At 42.8% G+C, this 21,047-nt stretch overlaps 1 protein-coding gene across 4 annotated transcripts in view; it reads left to right on the forward strand.

Annotated features, from left to right (window-relative positions):
- Asph (aspartate beta-hydroxylase) overlaps positions 1-21,047 on the forward strand; it is a 164,911-nt gene that overhangs the window by 92,719 nt on the left and 51,145 nt on the right. For all 4 annotated transcript variants that reach the window (XM_075966995.1, XM_075966998.1, XM_075966996.1 and 1 more), the window contains 2 exons: positions 15,689-15,774; positions 20,177-20,263. In XM_075966995.1, coding sequence (XP_075823110.1) covers positions 15,689-15,774; positions 20,177-20,263 — 173 coding nt within the window. The remainder of the gene's footprint in view (positions 1-15,688; positions 15,775-20,176; positions 20,264-21,047) is intronic.

Below are 21,047 nucleotides of genomic sequence, written 5' to 3' on the forward strand. Positions count from 1 at the left end.
CTTTGACTCTGAACACATCACTTCCCACTGGGAGCTTTTCTTTTTCCACATGTAAAATAATGCACAGTTTTGGATTCCTGCAGTTTCTTTGTAGGGTGCCTGATTTATTGCTTTGTTTCTGGTGCATTGCTCTACAAGATCTTAGCAACTCTTACCATCCTTTTCCCGGTGACGGATTTAGAACAAACAAAGAACAGCAACAAAACCATAGGATGTTTAGAGATCTGGCATAGTGGTGCATGTTGCTAATCCCAGGACGTGAGAGATAGAGCTGGATAGGGGAATCAGGAGTTCAAGATCACTCCCTGGCTCTATATCGAGTTTCAGACCAGCCACAGCTATGAGAGATCAACTTCAAGAGAAAACAAACAAAAAGTATGGTTTAAGCTAAAAGTCACCTGATCTCCAAATTCATATGCTATAGAAAAAAAATCTAATGATCCATGCTTGTTTCTTTTCCACACGGCTCTTGATGAATGTGATAAACCACCAACATGGCATCCTGGTGTTCTTAATGTCTTCATTGCTAGAGAAGGATGCTCATCCTCCAATGCTGGTTCTCCGCGAAGTGTGGATTTATGGAAAGTGAGCATCCATAAGCGGAGTGAGGTGCAAGCGTGCTGGAGAACCATTAGAGGAATTCTCGTGGTGGCATCTCATTAAGTAAATAGCACGTTGAGTTTCCTTTCCACCTTGGATGTTAAAGTGGAGTTTGGAAACAGCCAACAGAAAAAGCTAAATGCTTGAGGGATTTCTTGTAAGACTCCACAGTGCCATTAATTTCCATGTACGCTTTAAATTGCTGGGGTGAAATAATGTATTCAGCAAAGAAGCAAGTTTCTGCTTTCTCCCCTGAGTCTCCTTGATTGTGCAATTGGTATCTCATTCTTTAATTAAACTTGTCCAAAGATAGGATCAGCTAAAGTGTTTACTGTATAAATAGTTTGCATTCCCAATGTGCACGCTTAAAACCGTGGAATAAAGAGTTTGCCATCTGTTAAAAACCAAAACATGTGGTGTGCTGTTGCATAAAAATAAACCCCACATTATTCATATAAAGGATCACAGCTTAATATATCTTTGGGGATGACAATAATATGTGATATTTTGGAATGTCACCACCTTCTCTCCAAGTGACAGCAGGCTCACTAAAGCATTATGATAAACAACATGACTGAGTATAAACATAGGAAATTGAATTTTATTTTCAATACTGTGTTTCCTCTAACATTTGGTCATTCCTTTGATACCAGGAATTTAATCGTTCCTCTCCCTTTGCTGCCATCTTCTTGGCCTCTGACTTCACCTGTGGTCATCGTATCTCAATGCTCTGTCTACTACTTCATCATTCATGCTTATGCATGTCCCAGAAAAGCTGCAAACTGGCCCTTTACGGACACCCATTAAAGCCACAGTAGCACCATATTGTCTGCCGAGTACCACAGCACCACCATACCATCTTTCTTCTCTAAGACCTTGTCAAAGAAACACATGATCTGGCTTCAGGCCGCCATGTGGCTGTGGTCTTCACTCACCCTGTCCTGGCATCCCGGAAGCCTCTCTATGGTCTCTCTGAGTCCTTGAACTTAACCTCCTTCCTATTCTACCTCCGCACTTTCCTTCTGCTTTGGAATCAACTTTCCTCCCTCACACACCCCAAAGTAGACGTGTGTTTTAAGACTCCAAACATCAGATTCCTCCGAAATTCCTTTTGCACTAACCCAAGTAGAAGTGACACCCCTTCCCATTATCTGAAGCATGTGGGTTTCTGTTTCTGTTTGATCTGGGTTTGACTCTGTTACCCTCACAGTAAATGCATGCCCAAGTTCTTCAGAGCCTCTGTTGTCATGGCTCAGGGATATGCCATATCTTGTGTTGGAATTTCTCACCACACAGCAGTGGGCACAGGTGTTTAAACTTATTTTAGAACTCACTCATATCTGACAGAATTGTGCGAGGAGTTCCGGCACTTCAGACAGAACCAATAGCACACTTAGGACTGTTTTTAGATTCCACTCCAAGACAATAAACAAAATGTAGGTTCTTAAGATTGACTATGGAAACCTAAATGCTATCCAGGGAAAGTGCTCAAATGTGATATCAAGAATTATACTTTCTTCCCTTTAAATATGTATTAGTTATGTAGAGTATTCTGCCTGTATGTAGCACTTCAGGCCAGAAGAGGGCACCAGATCTCATTACAGGTGCTTTGTGAGCCACCATGTAGTTGCTGGGACTTGAATTCAGGACCTCTGGAAGAACAGAATGCTCTTAGCCTCTGAGCAATCTCTCGAGTCATAAAATTTATTTTTAATAATGGTGTGTGTGTGTGTGTGTGTGTGTGTGTGTGTGTGTGTGTGTGTGTATGGGATGTGTGTGTATGTATATGTGTGTGCGGGGTGTGTGTATGTGTGTGCGGTGTGTGTGTGTGTGTGTGTGTGCATAAGTGCAGGTACACATGGAGGGTAGAATGGAGTGTTGGATCCCCTGGAGCTAGAGTTACAAGAGCAGTAGTATATGCTTTTAACTATTGAGCCATCTCTCCAGCACTTCAGAATTTGTCTAAATTTTTAAATATATACTCTCATTGTAATTATGTTTTTATGTTTATTATAATAATTTTCTTGATATCTAGTTGACAGAGAAACTGTCTAAATTCAGTCTGAAATTATCACAAATGTCAAAGCAAGGAAGTTAGTTTCCCTGTGCTCTTCTGCTCATTCACAACCCTAACAGCTCCTGGCAGCCCCTGGTCCATCCTCCACACCCCAGGCAGCCCCTGGTCCATCCTCCACACCCCTAACAGCCCCTGGTCCATCCTCCACACCCCAGGCAACCACTGGTCCATCCTCCACACCCCTAACAGCTCCTGGTCCATCCTCCACACCCCTAACAGCCCCTGGTCCATCCTCCACACCCCAGGCAGCCACTGGTCCATCCTCCACACCCCAGGCAACCACTGGTCCATCTTCCACACCCCAGTCAACCACTGGTCCATCCTCCACACCCCAGGCAGCCCCTGGTCCATCCTCCACACCCCAGGCAGCCCCTGGTCCATCCTCTACACCCCAGGCAACCACTGGTCCATCCTCCACACCCCAGGCAACCACTGGTCCATCCTCCACACCCCAGGCAACCACTGGTTCATCCTCCACACCCCAGGCAACCACTGGTCCATCCTCCACATGCAGGCAGCCCCGGGTCCACCAAGTCTCTGTGTATTCACTTTCATTTCCCAGCACTCTGAGTTAGTATAATTACTGAGTGTGCAGGATTTGAGAGTAGAACTTCATTGAACAATTATTTGGAGATTCATGTAACAGTATGTAATAAAAGCTCATTTTTACTGACAAGCACTAGAAATTTTATTGCTACAGTAGAGTGTGTTTATTCATCCACGTTCAGGTCTTTGGATTAGTTCCAGCTTTGAGCATGACAGATAGATTAAGAAATCTGTGTAGAAGTCATTGTGTAGACACCTGTTTCCATTTTCCTTGGGATATATAGAAATGGGATGGTTGGGTTATATGGTATATCCTTAATGTCTTAAGAAACTTCTAAGCTAATCCACATGGATGTACAACTTCATTTTACACTCTCTTTGTAGACTGTCAGTTCTTTCCCCATCCTTCCCAACGTTTGTTTTATAGCTACTGCTGGCCACTGCCTCCACTCTGAAAGGTCTGTGTTCATTTCCCATTTGGTTTCAACTTTTGTGTTTCTGGTGACAAATGATTCTGAGCATTTTTATTGAACTTTCTCATACTATCTCCTCTTGGAAGAAGTGTTTCTTCAGACTTCACCTATTTTTTTTATTAGTATTCTTCTTTTTTAATCTTGAGTTTGGGATTTTTGTCACGGTATTTAAAACAGATATTATACCTATCTTGTACATTTCTTCCATTTTTCATCTTTGTGTTAGTATGATAAGCAGCGTTAATTGATTTTTCAAATGTTGGACTAGTAGTATATATTTCAGAGTTAAGCCTCTCTGTACCTTTTCCTTTGTCTGGTTGGGTTGGGCTTGCCAAATGTTTGCCTGGAATTGTTTACACCTGCGTTGGTAAAGCACTCTGGCTGTTAGTGATACTTTCATGTACTGTCTCTGTCTGCTGTTGGTCTCAGGAGTAATGCTGACTCATGGTGTAAGTTGAGAAAAAGGCTGTTGTCTTCAAGAATTTATGTGCTGTTACTTCCCAAAATACTTAATGATATTCTCCGATGAAGATTTACTGGGCCTGGAATTTTTTCTGTGGGAAGATTTTGAACCACAAGTTTGATTTCTTTAATTGGCGTAGGTGTTCAGCTTAATTCTCCTTGACTTACCTTTTTAAGTTTGTGACTTTCTAGAATTTGGTTTCATTTTACCTTCTTTGTTTAATTAATTTACATAGCGTTGTTTGTGCTCTTGCAAGACTATGTGGTGCCGCCTCTTCCCCAGGGGCTATTTGTCGTTTTCCTCTCGATTGTTCTGGTGGGTGGGGTTTTACTTATTTAACCCTAGCATGATCTTCAGTTTCATGGCTTTATTGCTGTTGTGCTTGGTAGGTCCTTGCATCTGTTCTCAGCTCTACTCTTCCCACTCTTCCTCTTTCGTTCTGGTTCGTCTTCTTCTTTCTGTGAGGCAGAAACTTGAAATACTCTGCCTTTCCAGTGATGTGTTGCTGTTGCTGGGGATGGTTCTAAAAATGCCTGCTAGGTCAAGTTGCATTGTTTCGTTGCTCCTGTCTTCTGTATTCTACACTTAGTCTTAGCCAAAAGGCCTAGGAGCAACAGGTCTTTTGTATTCATATGAACATTGTTCTTCTCTTGTCCTATTATGTTCTGAGTTGAATTATCAAATTATCTAATGGGCTTGCAGGTTCTTATAATCTTCTTATAGTTTTGTCGATATTAATTCATATATTTCGTAGCTCTATTACTAGGTGAATAAGCACTTAGATTATTATACTTTCTTATGGATCAATTCTTGGTTCAGTATGAAATAGCCGTCTTCATTTCCGGTAATATTCATTGGCCTGAAATTGACTTTGAACATTCACGTAAAGACTCCAGACTCCTTTTGATTACAATTAGAATAACATTCCATTCCTCATCCAGTTGTTTTTAACTGGTTTGTGTCTTTATAGTTGAGTTGTATTTCTGTTGAAAGGCTCCAGCAGACCTGAGCATGGCAAACATGGAACTAGCAGGCTTTGCCTTTTTCCCTTCTCCTCCTTGGTAAAAACCATTAGATTACATTCCTAAAGCTGACCTCCAAGGTCCATTCCCTTATTTGGCCACTGACTTCGTTCCTGAGACAAAACACCAAGGTCCAGCAATCAAAATTCATTATTTCATTTGGCTAACATGTCCAATCAGGATTTAGCAGCTCACCCTAGCACAGACAACCTTTTTCTCCTTAAAATCCCACTCTTGCAAAAACGCCAAAACACCTGCTTTCTTGCTGCATGCTGTCTGCCTTTGTCTCATGTATTATATGAAATATTTAAAAGATTGTCATTACACTTAATCATAACTTTAGTATGTGAAAGAAATATCCCCTGTACTGTGGTGTTATTTTCAGTACCTCTTTCTAGAATAGTAATGACTGGCTTCTTCATGATATCAAGTTACAGGTTTAAGTCTCTGGTTCTAGTCTCAAATAAAATCATATTTGTTCATGGTGAGAAATGTACAAGTTAAACAAGTACTTTTTTTCTATTTGTTAAACTTTCAGAAATCGTTTTATCCTCTCTCTGGTACGCAAATAAGCAAAAGCATTTCTTATTTTCTAGAGACCAAGATTTTAGTCACCGTTGGGTTGCTTGCCAAAGGTCTGTGGTCCATCTCTCCTGTCAATCAGCTCTCCTAAAAGCCAAGATTAATAACTTGTGTAATATCAGGTGTTCATGTTTACTTTCAGGGGCAAATGTGAAAGGCTCTCTAGAGAGTCCTCTTACTGCCATCATCCGACTGGTTTTAGACACATGGTGAATCCCGCGGAACTTCCATCTTGAAATATGTAAAAATTAAAGGGAGTCGCTGCTGTGCTGTGTAACATTTATCAGATCTACAGAACCTGTTGATAGTGAGATGATTCCATGAAAATTACTGAAACTCTGTCTTGTAAATTCCTAAACCATTACCGGTGGAATATGCTCTGCCGGTGCCTTTAGCTGTGTGAGAGATGCTGTATCTCAGAGTTCTGCCTTTAGCTGTGTGAGAGATGCTGGATCTCAGAGTTCTGCCTTTAGCTGTGTGAGAGATGCTGTATCTCAGAGTTCTGCCTTTAGCTGTGTGAGAGATGCTGTATCTCAGAGTTCTGCCTTTAGCTGTGTGAGAGATGCTGGATCTCAGAGTTCTGCCTTTAGCTGTGTGAGAGATGCTGGACCTCAGAGTTCTGCCTTTAGCTGTGTGAGAGATGCTGTACCTCAGAGTTCTGCCTTTAGCTGTGTGAGAGATGCTGTATCTCAGAGTTCTGCCTTTAGCTGTGTGAGAGATGCTGGATCTCAGAGTTCTGCCTTTAGCTGTGTGAGAGATGCTGGATCTCAGAGTTCTGCCTTTAGCTGTGTGAGAGATGCTGTACGTCAGAGTTCTGCCTTTAGCTGTGTGAGAGATGCTGTACCTCAGAGTTCTGCCTTTAGCTGTGTGAGAGATGCTGTACGTCAGAGTTCTGCCTTTAGCTGTGTGAGAGATGCTGTATCTCAGAGTTCTGCCTTTAGCTGTGCCAGAGATGCTGTACCTCAGAGTTCTGCCTTTAGCTGTGTGAGAGATGCTGTACCTCAGAGTTTTGCCTTTAGCTGTGTGAGAGATGCTGTATCTCAGAGTTCTGCCTTTAGCTGTGTGAGAGATGCTGTATGTCAGAGTTCTGCCTTTAGCTGTGTGAGAGATGCTGTATCTCAGAGTTCTGCCTTTAGCTGTGTGAGAGATGCTGGACCTCAGAGTTCTGCCTTTATCTGTGTGAGAGATGCTGGACCTCAGAGTCTCTTGCTGTTTACTCATCAGGGGGACTTGGCTCCCTATTCCTTTTAGGTTCTCCCAGAGACATCGGTGCAAAGCGAGGCTAGGAGAGTATAGAAAGGGCATTGTTGTGACATTCATGGGAAATGACCATTTCACAGAAACATTAAAGGAAGCAAAAATTAAAGTACCTTTAAGAACTGTTTAAACAAGATTAATGCAATCTGGTAGATACTTTTCTGACATACATCTTACACATGTTTCTGCTCTTTGAAACTGGATGTTGTACAGAATTTCAAGGCTGGCAATTAGGGACCACAAATCTGACTTTAATGACCAGCAGCTATTACACTGAGCAGTAATGCTTTGGGAGCTGTTAACATGGGTGGCTCTCTCTATTTTACCCACATTATAGAGCTATTTGACCTGTACTTGTTCTGCTGGCTCTTCTGCCTTCTCCCTATATCTGATGCTTGTGTTTGATGCTGAGCTTGTACCTCAAGCCACCCTCACCCTATGTATCTACTTACTGAGGATGGGACCCGTACCCTCCCAGTGTGAGCATGTGAGCTTCCCTGGGGCTGCAGTCCTGGCTCTGATTTTTGTTGCTTAGATACTCAGTTAATGGTTAGAGAACCAGAAGACCAAGACTATTTGAGCTGGTTCTGGAGTTAAGCGGTGATTGAGCTCTTCCCTCCTGAATGTAGATGGTGTTCACAATGACCGTGCATAGGAGTCTGGATTGCCTGGGCACTGATGAGGCTTCTGTTACATCTAGAAAAACACATCACTTAATGTCTAAAATTTCTAATTTAACATATGGGGTCACATCTGTTAAAGGATTATTACTGTAGAAGGGGAATGATGTATAATTTATTAAAATAATCCTATGGGGAGATAGCCAACTCCATTTAATGAACTGAAATACTTGCTGGCTTCACGGAATGTTCACAGCAGAATCTCACAGCCTTTCCATCAAAGGGGCAGATGAAAACAATTGCCCTTTATATAACATTTACTGTATTGTGTTAGTGTCTCTCAGCTGAAAAAAAATATTTATGTTCACTGTTCAGAGTAAGCTTTGAATATTGGACTCCTGTTGGTTTGTAGTTGGTATTTAATTCTGAGGGGGACAAAGGTACATTATTTCTCCACTGTAGGAGGCAAGGAAGGGGACACTGTCCACCCAACCCATCCAGTCACACTGCGGTAGAAGGCTGGCAGGTCAGAGGCTCCCGAAGTGGTGCAAACACACCTCTTCTCCCACTCATACTTAGGAAGTGTGTAGCCCTACAGATTGACGCCTTGGAAGGGGTTGCTTTGGGCTCAGATACATTATTTTTCCTTTATCATATAGCAGTAATAACAACAAAGGCCCCTACCCAGAGCACTTCCACGACTGTCTGCTGATTAGGTTTCTCAACAGCAAATAGCATGCCTGTTTCTCAGTGTACGAACAGACTGATTTCAGAACCAGTGGGAGGCTTAGCAATAGGGAACACCTTGCACAATTCCTACCTTTAAAGGAAAGAGAAAACAGCAGAGGGCTCCAGCCCACATTCCCTGCCGGTCTCTTAGGAACACTCCAGATGCAGGCTGCTAGTCCTGTGCTCAGCAGGGATCTTTCCATCAAAGATCCTGACGTAGGATTGGTTCTCTAGGGGTTTTCCCCACTGTCTCCTCCTCCTCACATATCTTGTTATTTCTAATGTTGAAATTTACTAGTGATTTTGTTTTAGAAATATCAAATGTAACTTCTGATTTTAAGTTAGGAAGATTAAAATGTTTAGTTGTATTTGTCTTAATTGTTTTTTAACCACGATCAATGTAGTAAAATTGCTTGACGTAACTGTGAGTTTTATCCTGCATCTTGGGTGGAAAGCACATTTTTTTTCTTGGATACTGTAGTATAATCTCATATTTCTTTCCCATAAAGTATTTTGCTTTTCAAATTAAAGTTATTTTCATGAATTTTCATCACATTCCACCTTTGGTAATTACTGTAATAAAAGCCAGTCACTAATATTTTGCATGAATAGTCTTGATGAATGCTTGTACACGTTGAGTATTTTTTGCTTGGAGTATTTGGAACTAGAAATGCTTTGGATTTCCAACGTTAGGAATATTTGCATAAACTCAAAGAGATACCTTGAGGATGCAACTCAAGTCTTGTCATGTAATTTATTTATATTTCATCTATACTTAATTCACATAGCCTGAAGTTAATTTATGTTTCGGTGGTTAATCTCGGTTATCATCACTAGAAGCTATAAAATCACCTGGGATAACAAACCTCAGAGACTGTATTTTGATTACTTTAATTGATACGGGACGATTCACCCATGGGCGTCACCCTTCCCTAGGCCAGGTTCCTGGACTGTACAGACAGGATGAAGTGAGCAGAGTGCACACATTCATCATTCTCTGCTTCCTATGGTCAGGCTGTCAGGAGCCCAGGCTATGGCTCCATCCATAACGAAGCATAGGATGCTGACAGCCTGCCTCCCAGCCGTGGTGCTTTCCTGCATGATGAACCCTAGAACTGTGAATCCAAATGAACCTCTCCATTTTCAAGCTGATTTTGTCAGTATATTTTATCACACTAACAGCATAAATACTTCACAATTTTCTGCATGAAACAAATTTGTAAGTGTTGAAGTATCAGATTGTTGATCAGAAAGTTTTGAACTTCTGCTCTGTTCCAGGCACATTACTGAAATTCCTTCCCTGAGGAAGATGAAAACAACCAGTGTCCCTCCTTGTAAGACCCTAACCTTACAAGTTGTGATTTCACCTGAGATCACTGAGATTATTACTTACTAAGCGCCATGGGTGAGGGGTCACATACAAGTGCATGGACGGTCTTAGAGAATCCATACTACAAGGTCTACACACAACAGGGATGATAGCTTTCCTGCAGCTGTGTGGATGGAGTCTGCTCCATTCATCTCTCCCTACCTGTATCCTCTAGCCCCTCCCAGAGACACTAAGGCCACAAGTAATGAGTGTGGAGTTGCAGACAATTTGTTGGGGTGGCTGGATACTCAGGTGAGGGTTCCATGACTCATCCTGCCCCATCTTCCTCCAAAAGGGAAGGTCAACATGCAACAAACCCAGCTATGATGCTCTTTGGCAAGCAAGCCCACCCGGATGATACAAGATGGCAGAGTTTGGCTGGAAGGATAGCCCTGTACAACCAAGCATCTCAGATTTGGGTTTTATTTTGTTTCTTATCCTTTTAATATATTTCAAGTTTTTCCGAATTTTTAAAATTATATTAATAGGAGAAGGTGTCACAGCACAGCACACGAGTAGAGGTCGGAGGACAGTTTGCAGGAGTCCTTTCTCGTCTCCTGTCTTGTGAATTCTGTGGCTCACACTCAGATCAGCAGGCTTAGAGTAGCACGCGCCTCCCTCAGTGGGTCATCTCACTTGCCCAGAGTGGGATTTTGGATTAGGGATCTCAAAGTCTAAAGGGGTTTGGGGAGCATGAGAAGTACACTGTGGCTCCATAGGTAGAGTGTGGGTCAGACGAGTTGCCAAAACCTCTACCTGCTCTGTCTGGGAAGTGTGTGACGGCAGAGCAAATCCGAAATTAATAAAAAACAAACAAACAAAAACCTTTACACATTTACTAATACCGTAGCTGTACTGGGTGATTTTGCGTGTCCATTTGACGTGAGCTGGAGTCATCAGAGGAAGGACCCTTAGCTGAGAAAATGCTTCATGAGATCCAGCTGTAAGACATTTTCTCTATTAGTGATCAATAGGAGAGGGCCCAGCCCACGGTGGGTGGTACCATCCCTGGGCTGTTTGTTGGTTTGGGGTTCTGTAAGAAGGTAGACTGAGCAAGCTGTGGGAAGCAGGCCAGTAAACAACACCCCTCCATGGCCTCTGCATCAGCCCCTGCCTCTGGGATCCTGCCCTGTTTGAGTCCTGTCCTGACTTCCTGCAGCGACCAACAGCAATGCTTTTCTTCCCCAAATTGCTTTTAGGTCATGGTGGTTTTGTCACAGCAACTAAAACCCTAATAAGACAGTAGTTCACACATATTTCCATTGAATTCAGAAGCAGAATTTAAGCCAGGCAGTGGGGGCACACGGCTTTAATCTCAATACTCGGGAGACAGAGACAGGTGGATCTCTGTGTGTTCGAGGCCAGCCTGGTCTACAAGACCTAGTTCCAGGACAGCTAGGACTGTTACACAGAGAAACCCTGTCTTGAAAAGCCAGTAAATAAATAAATATATAAATAAATGAAAATAGAAGAATTTTAAAGTAAATTAAGATGCTGTGTGTGGAAGTTGTAACTAACGTCGGTGTGATGCTTCATGCCTCTATCTTCCATGGTGGGTAGGCGGGGTCAGATGCCCACATTGTAACTAATGTCGGTGTGATACTTCATGCCTCTCACTATCTTCCATGGCAGGTAGGCAGAGTCAGATAGCCACAATACACTGGTGGAGACTTAGCCAGATATCTGACTTAGCCAGATACTTTAAATCACCCATAAGTGGCAACGGTGAACCCCATGCTCTCATCTTTCTACTAAGCCAGAGTGGGTTTGTGTGATGTAACTGGGTGCTTAAGACACCAAATGAAGGAAAATTACTATGGTTTTTAAAGCTCCCTTTATCTTTAGAGACAGGATTGCAAAGTTCAGTTAGTTCCATTGTGCAATGCACTACTTACACTAATACTTAATTCCACTCTGCCATCATGATCAAAGCTCACGAACAACCCACTTTTCCAATGCCTGGGCCAGATGCCAGAGATAGGAGGCAATTGTAAAGAATGCTGGCATTGCAGACTACTGGGGACAACCCGAGACCCAGTCTTGGCTCCACTGTTTACAGAATATGTATCCTGGGTAAGGGACGTGTGTTTAACCAATTAAGCACTCAATAAATGCCAGCTATGTATCAACAAAGAATTTCCCTGGTGTAATAACAAGCACCTGGTAAAGCCAGGAGACTTAGGAGGCTGAGGTAGGAAGATCATCTTAGGCAGAGTTCAAGGCGAGCCTAAGCTACAGAGTAAGACCTTTGTTTCATAACCAAAACAAGAAGAATACTAGAGGCCCAGAGTATAGCTCATTTGGTAGTGCTTTCCTTGCATGTAGAAAGCCCTGGGCTCAGTCTTGATCCCTGTACTTTGTAAAACCTGGCCTGGTGGCTCATGTTTATTACCAGCCTGTATTGGAAGCAGGAGGATCAAATACGAAATCAAGGATTTGAAGTACAGCTGCCTCATTTTCTTTCTTTGTACTTTTGGAAAAAGACTTCTATTGACAAAGATTGAAAAATAAAAGTCTTCTTATAATGTAGACAAAATCCTCATGAGCCATCTTAAGTTATCCAAACTCAACAAAATAACCATCTTTCCCAGTCCCTTATGTTTCTCCTTTGAAAGGCTCAGAGGCTGACCATGGTGGTGCAGGTCTACAATCGACCTTAGGCAGCTCAGGCAGGAGGGTTACAACATCCAGACTTGCCTGGTGTACAGAATGAGCTCAAATGTAGCTTTGGGAAATTTAAAGATAACTTGGCTCAAAATAGTAGAAAGAGAAGTGGGTAGAGCATGTTTCTGGGGTGCATTATTCTTGTGGTTTAATCCCTAGACCATGGGGTGTGGGGAATGAATTCTGCTAACATTATTGAAATCAAGGAAAATTGGAGGCAAAGAGGTCTTTGGAAAGCCATTCCAAACTCTCCTTTGTAAGTAAGGAAACTGAGGTACAGGGAGCATAAGAGAGTTTGCAAGTCCTATCTTTACAGGAACCAGGTCTCATCATTCTGACACCTTGTTCATTGGCCTCCAGAATAAGGATGGGGTGAACTTTTATTGCCATTAAAGCTTCTCCATGCTTATAAACATTTAAAAATAAAAATAGCCTTGATTGGCTAAAACTTCAATTTAGGATGAAAACTGGGGCAGGCTGCTTTCTTGGCAGTGGATGCTATGAGGTTTTTTGATATTTTGTCTATTTTTGTGCTGCTATAGAAGTATTGAAGCACTAGGGTACTTATATGTGACTCTTTAGTGGGCATTTCATTTTACTGTAGACTGTTCTGGGTGCCCTAAACTGCCAATCATTCTTTTCCTAAATAAATCTCATGTTAACTTGAACTCCATGCCTGGTGACACAGGACACATTGGGAAGACCTACAACACTTTCAGTGAAGCCTGCCCTCAGGTTCATGCGGTCTTTCCTGGAAGGCCCCCTGTCACCCTGCTGACACAAGAGATGTAAGTCTTCGCTGAGATGATAAGACAGGAGCTCCTGTGGCCACCATTCCACACCCCGAACTGGTTTTATTTCTATGTCCGCATCTATGCTAACATACAATATGCCGTGAAGTCCCATTGTTTGGCAATATTTCGATGTCTCTTTTAAACAGTTTTCATCACTGTTAGGAGTGGTAGAGGTGAGAAGGGGGAAGGAAACAAACCAGATGAAGACCTGAGCAGTCATTTTCAGTCTGTAAATAATGAGATTTGAAATACTTAAAATTTCAGCTTTATTTCTGAGGAGAGATGATTGAAAGATGGGGCTTGGGTAACAGAATACTGGATTTCTTCATGGTGGGCTCCAGAACTGGGGGTGCTCTCCCACTCTGGGTAACAGAATAGCTTTAGTTTTCCAGGGTGGGAGCCTCCTCCATGAGTGATCAGCTCGGCTGAGTGTGCACTCTTCTGATTCACCCCGTGTGTGAGGAGGTCAGGCAGCTTTCTAGGCTTGCGCTCTTCTGAGTCCGTCTGTCTAATCCACATTTGTGCTCCCTTCAGGCACATGTCCAAGAAGACAGTGAAGGGCTAAGACTCAGATACACAGGCATAACCCTTTACCAATAACTCACAGCTTCTATCCTGGGGAGGGCAGGAGGTTAAGCATTTTTAGGCAACTTCTCACCTGTTTATTGGAAGTAGCAGAAAGAGAGAGGCCCCTGTGACCCAGCATTAGCCAAGACTCCACAGCTGAGGTTTGGTCCACACTGGACACCAGCGTTTACAAACAGTAACTCTAAAGGATGCCAGAGACAATGATTATTCCCTGCACCTAGGTTTTTGTCCGATAAAGTGATTTCTGCGTCTAGCTTGTGCTAAGTGCCTCATGAACAACCTTGATTTAATTATCATATTCTATTCCTCCCCCCATTTTAAAGCAGGAAAGTGACTCGGGTTTAGAACCCTCCATGGCATGTATGCATGTGTATGTATGTATGTATGTATGCATATATATGTGTTGTATGCTGTTAGCCATGATAAGAGTTGAGTCCCAGACTTTTGCCACCATCCTTTAACTGCTGACTTTCCCCTCTGGAAGATCTGTCCTTACCCACATTTTAGGTGAGGAAGCCAGAGCGCTGAGAGAGTAGGTGGAAATGTACCACCACGAGGTTGGAGAGAGGAGGGTGAGCAGAAGTGGGTAGACTGAGGTTTGGAAGGGTTGGTTGGTCAGCTGTGAAACGGCAGAGACTTCAACACTCTTAGATGCTGATGGAGCCTAGAACAGCTAGCAAGTGAGACAGAGAAAGGACTCATTTCTTGGGCTGAAGACAAGGGTCTGTGGGTGCATGCATGGACTCTTGGGGAATCAGAGTGTCTCCTGCTCTTTCTCAGAACAAGGTGAAGGTTAAGAAGTTTGTAAGTTTAATGAAAAAGAAAACAATTTATCTTTGGATTGTTCTCATTTATCCTGTTGTATCCAGTTTCTTTATCTGTCAGTTTCTGCAGTATCCTTAAAGCTTCTGCCTTTGACAATCTGGGTTCCCAGGGAATTGAGTGCACCTGGGTATTCCAGGGTCATTACCCAGTGTGCACCAGCAGGCCCTGCCCTTAATCCTGAAGAGTGGAGCATCCTTCTAGGAGAAGGGTCTTGGTTTGCAGAGGGCCCCAAACCACTTGATAAATAAGCGATAAGACAAGACTCAGCCTTGGTTTAAGACATGGTATCACCCTGCAGGAGTCTGTGATTTGGACTACGTAATTACAGGCATGAATATGGCAAGAGAATAGCTCTAGTTCTTCAGGGTGGGAGCAAGAGAGGGAAGAACCATCAAAGAGACAGGTTTGCTGCGGTAGAAGAGAGACGAGGCTGGGCAGAAGACGAAAGTCTCTGGAAGAAGAACTAGGCAGGGAGAGAGTTAGCAAACTGAGCAGTATCCAGTATGGGGAGGTTTTATCAGCCACGTGGCTTTGAATGAAAGCATGGGAGTATTTTCAGCCAAGAAGCATAAGGAAAGTCATTTTATGGAGAAATTGGCCTAAGAAATAGTGCTTGGAATAAGAAGGGAGCCTGTGGTATTCACATTTAGCAGAAGCATGGAATCTATAGGGTAGTTGTGACTTCCTGTCATGGGTTTTTCTGTCAAGCATGAATATGGCTCATGACATCCCAAAGCAATGACAACCATGAGAGCCAAGCTTGCTGGCTACTAGACGGGGTCTAGTAACGTGAAGGAGATTTTAAGTAACCAGGATAATTAGGAAGTGGGCATGAACTGTGGGTGAAGTTCACCCACTGACTTGGTCAGAATGGTGTCTACATTCAGTTTGGCATGTAGTGCAGGATAGCCCACAGGATGGCAGTGTTTTCCTAGGTGTTACTGGCTCTCTGTTCACTGATTGAAAGTGAACTAGAATATTCTTGCTCCTTCAATTCCATGGATAGCAAAACATGCCTTCTCATAACCGCCTTGACAGAAAACCAAATTAAATGGAAAACATTTCTCTCTCTCTTTCAGTTAAGAAAAAGAAGCCTAAACTTCTGAACAAATTCGACAAAGCAATCAAGGCTGAGCTGGATGCTGCAGAAAAGCTCCGGAAAAGGGTAGGTTGCTGTTTGTGTTCTGCACAACAATGTGCAGTAGTTTTATCATTAAAATCTTGGAGATTGTAGATTTTTGGAAAGTGTAGTAATAATGGTGACACCAATACTAAACGGGGAAGGAAGAATCTGTGACCTTCCCGGACACCTTGGCACATGTGAACCAAGCCACGTGGGCATCACTGCACTCCAGGGCCACAGTGGAAGAGGATGGCCTCTGACCTAGTGTCAGCTCACCTCCATCGGCTTCTGTTTGCATGGATTCTGTAGCTGCTCGGCCACTGCAGGCTTTAGTTTCCTCATTTATAGAATAAAAATGATAGGTATGAGTCCCAAATCCCTCTTGGTTTTTGTAAAGCTCATAAGAAAAAAGATGTTGCCACTGCCCAATACCATGTTGCCATCACAGTCAATTCTGTAGGCCTTAGTGCAGACTCAAGAGTCTCGAGTCCGGCACCTGTGGCCATGAAATGACACAGGCCTGGTGTTCTCCTCACACACAAAGCTCGTGGCAGCTTTGCTCTGTTATCAAGTAATGGGAATGTTCTGCTTTATCACTAGATGGTTTAACTTTTGAAAACGATGAATCGACGTAAGATTGAAATCTTTATCTCCATTAGTGTAGTCATAGCCATGTAACACATTACAATAATAAGATAATCCACAATATACTTATTATAGTGTGGTCAGGATGTTTAATTAATTATCTTCTTGTGTTTTTTTTATCTTAGAAATGTCTTTTTGAGTGCATTTAAATTCAGAGTCTGTAGTGGTCATTAGTTTTTCTGCTACGTGCTTTTCTATCGAGTAGCCATTAGCTGCAAAGAAGTGGGCTAAAGGCACGCAAGCAAGGAAGCCACTCAGAAAAACCATGCAAGTTAGGAATGGGAATGGGCTAAGCTTGCACTTCTCACCTGTTGATTGGAAGTAGCAGAAAGAGAGAGGCCTCTGTGCCCAGCATTAGCCAAGACTCCACAGCTGAGGTTTGGTCCACACTGGACACCAGCGTATACAAACAGTAACTCTAGAGGATGCCAGAGACAGTGACCATTCACTGCACCTAGGTTTTTGTCCGATAAGTGATTTCTGCGTCTATCTTGTTTCACTTCATAAAGCAAATCTGTCCTATGAGCTTTGCTGTTGTTGTCATTTGCTTCTTTTTGTTTTGTGCATCTGTGTGGGGTTGCACTTCTCGATCTGAATGAAGCAGGGACCCTCTTCCCTCATCTCATTGTGTTTCCTTCCGAGTCTCTGCCCTGCATCATGCCTGTCATCATGAGGAGGCTAGAGGAAAGGTGGCTTTTGGGCTAAAGCATATAAATGAAGGCCCTTAAAGAAGGAGTCCTCTGTGGTTGTGATGAACAGTGAACACAGGCTGACTTACCAAGGAGCTCATAAGTCAGTGGGATCTCCAGTGCTGGCAGGGTGTTCTCCAGCCCCGCTCGTTTGGAGAAATTATGGTGTTTTCCTTAAGGAGCACTGTGAGTCTGTAACAGGGAGAATTAAAGAGGAAGGAACAGCAGCCTCGCCATTCATGTCTGCTCTCGAGACGTGTTGTGACAAAGCCATCAACATAATTAAGTCTTGTTTATGATTGTTTTTATAGCTAGTATTTCCAAAAGATACGACTCAGTATACAAGAATAGTTGAAGACTGAGCCAAGGTGCCCCAGACAGCTGGTACAGCCTCGTCCATCCCTCACGTCCAAGTTCTACACTGTGGGGGAAGCATGGGCTCACTTTCTGTTATAGCCAAAATTGTATGGAATCAGATCACATTTGAATAACCTAAGATTTCTTTATTCGCTAATGCGTGTCTCTTCACATGTGTGGGTATACACATGCCCTGATATCTGTGTAGAGATCTGAGGACAGCTTGCTGGCATCTGTTCTCTCCTGCTATGTGGGTTCCCAGCATCAAATTTGGATTGTCAGGCTTGGTGGAAAGTGCTTTAGCCTACTGAATCATCTCGTTGTCCCGGAATCATTGAATTTTTAAAAATAACATGTTTATTTAAAATTTTCCTTTATCCACCCCACAGGGTTTAATATAACCTAATGAAATATATTCATTTTTAATGGAATTATTTATTAGAATAGTATATTTTAGTGGAATCATTATTGTAATAATATTATAAATGAAAGTCTTTAAGGAGGTAATGTGTGTACTCTTCCTTTTTTGGTGGTGGTGGTTTGTTTGGCATTTTTTGGTGGGAGGTGGAGGTAATAAGAAAGATAACAAGCAGGATGAACACATGAAAGGTCACACCACAGCCTATAATTCTTGCTGCTCATGAAGTCACCTCCACTTCCTTGCAGGCAAAATTGAGAGAAACAGAAGCGGACTAGAATAGTCTAATCTAGCAGACTAGAATAGGATAGGAGAGAATAGAATAGAATAGAATAGAATAGAGTAGAGTAGAGTAGAGTAGAGTAGAGTAGAGTAGAATAGAATAGAATAGAATAGAATAGTTCAGCATAATAGCTGTCTGTATGGAGCCCACAGAGAAGCGCTCTGCTGCAGAGCTGAGTGGATAGTGAAGGGTCTATCCACGTGAGCTCAAGATTTCCCACATCACTCCAGGAGATTCTGCAGTCCATCTGCACCAACTGTCAGGATGGCCTTCAGCACTGCCCACTGGCTTCACACCAAAACAGTGTGGGCCTTGTACACATCTCTCCAGAGCTGTCTCTATATAAGTAAGCTACATTGAAGAACAGATCATTTTAGGAAGTTAATTATTAATACTACATGCTTTTCAAATCAGAATAAGTGTGGAATAGCAGTATTATAGCTAGGAGAGATCTTGAGGGAGAGAAGCTGAGTAAAAACAGACACATTAATATTACAGTCGACTCGTGTGAGCACCTACGATGATCCCTTATGAAAGCCACACAGCCTGTTGCTTGAGGCAGTCCAAAGGCTACATTACCAAAGAGGAATGATGTGTTGTGGAATTTGTTATGAATCTTGGTGCTCCTGTGGTTTTGGTCTGTTAGTGGGACACTTAACACCATGGCCGTGAAAGTGGTTTTGGCAACTAAAGGATACGAAATAAGCTGAAATGGTCCACCAAAAGATAACCAAATGCTAATCCCTGGAATCTGTACAGGCTTCCTCACTTGGAGACAGGTCCTTCATATGTGGTGGCATTAAGGATCTGGAGGTAGAGAGTCTACCAGATTCTCCATTTGGTCCCTTTGTTTCATTAAATGAGGGGACCATGATACAGAGGAGATAGAAGGTGGCATGCACAGAGAAGATGTGCACCTACCAGAGTGGCGGTAGGACTGATGGGGCCACCAGCCAAGGAACATGGGAAGAAAGGGGTGGACTTCCCTCTGGAGCCTCTGGAGAGTGTGTGCTCTTGGCATTTCAGCCAAGAAAATGTGATTTTGATATCTACCTGCCCATAACTGTGAAAGAACAATTTTCTCTTGTTTTAAGCTACCAGGTTTAACCAGGTGGTATGGTCCCACATCCATAGGAAGTGAAGGCCCACATTGGTAAACTGGAAAATGACCCCCCCTTCCGCAAGGATAACCATTTCTTGTGACCCATGAACGTTGCCTTGGAAACATTTTTAAGATGGATCTTTGTAGGTATGATTGTCATGGACTGTCTGAAAGTCCCTGAATGTGTTGCTTTTAGAAAGGCAAGCAGAGATTTGGTTCAGCAGAAGGCAAGACAAACAGATGTAAAAGGAGACAGTCTGAAGAGGAAAGGGAGTGGAGCCATGCAGCCCCAGGCCAAGGGATGCTGACAGCTTCAGGAGCTAGAGTGGTGTGGACAGATTCTGTCCTGGAGCCTCTCCAACACCTTGATTCCAATACCATGAAACCAATTCAGCCTTCAGCTCACCAGCCATGAAATTTGTAGTCATTCATTGGCTCCCTCTTAGGACACTGATTGTATTTATTTCTGAAGTATATATAGAGAGGCAGGAGCTCATGTGTGCCACGGAGGCAGGCATGTGTTCGGATGAGCCAAATCAACCCCAACTTCCACCAGAGACCACTACAGTGGTCACTTGGACTGATGGTCTTCTTGTTTGTTCTCCGTCCTTTTCAGACTTTGAAGCTGTGGTGACCTCATTGCCCCTGACAGGCCTGAGGCATCCCACATGTAACTTAAATGTCTTCATGAAGAAAACCTGTGGGGACTCTGTCAATTGAGAAAAATGTGGTTATCTTCAACAAAAGTCTTGTTTCATCGTTACCAACACACCTCATTTTAAAAATTAAGATATATTCCTAAAGTTTTAATGTCACAGCTTTGTCTTTTGTAAAGTAGCCGGTTCTGTTTAGCATTCAGAAAGAATTCCAAAAATTTCTGATTGAATTGTTTGCTTACTACTAAATAACAAAACTAAATATCGTTATTCCCTGGGGTTATATTCACACAGGGTAAAGTCGAGGAAGCAATGAATGCATTTGAAGAACTGGTTCGGAAGTACCCCCAGAGCCCACGAGCAAGATATGGCAAAGCACAGGTAGCCTGGCCTTTCTCAGAACGCTTTCCTGAAGCTCATATGTTTTGTGTAATCAGAGTTTTCTCTCTTCCGCATTTGCTTTCTAATTTCTAGGTCATTTCCCAGATAGATAGATAGATAGATAGATAGATAGATAGATAGATAGATAGATAGATAGATAGATAGACAGACAGACAGACAAACACACAGACACACACACAAAGAAAACATGCCATCTTAATTAAAGCAATTTTCAATACTGCATCTGTCTAATCTAGTACTTCCAAATGACCTGTGTCTGGTTTTGCCAAGGAAATGGAGGGCACCTCTGCCATTAGTTCTCTGTCACCCCGACCTCCCTTCCATTTGAATTTTCTATGATTTTCATTTCCGGTCTTTGGAGCATCTAGGCTCTGTCGTGTGATTCCTGACAATGGTATCTTAAAAGGCCTTGGAGAGACCTTTTAAAATGTGGCATGGATGGCGCTTTGTTTCTTTCCCTTGATTCACTTCTCATCAGCCACCTCCTCCTCATTTCATCTCCTCTTCTGGGCTTTATCGTCTTCCAACTCCTGTCGCAAGGCTTGGCCATCCTCACCTGCGTCGTCACGAGCCCAGCTGTGCTACAAATGTTTATTTTGCATTTGTTTGATAGTCAGCTGTGGCCACAAAAGAGGACAAAAACACTGGCTTGACATAAAAGAGTTCATTGTGTTCCTGACCTTAAGATAGGAAACTGGTGCCCTGTGCACTGCCACCATGGAAGACGGCAGGAATGGCAGACAGATTCGGGTTGACGGTGTGG

The sequence above is a fragment of the Microtus pennsylvanicus genome, chromosome 3 (genome assembly GCF_037038515.1).
Source record: "Microtus pennsylvanicus isolate mMicPen1 chromosome 3, mMicPen1.hap1, whole genome shotgun sequence".
In the NCBI taxonomy this organism is placed as follows: Eukaryota; Metazoa; Chordata; class Mammalia; order Rodentia; family Cricetidae; genus Microtus; species Microtus pennsylvanicus.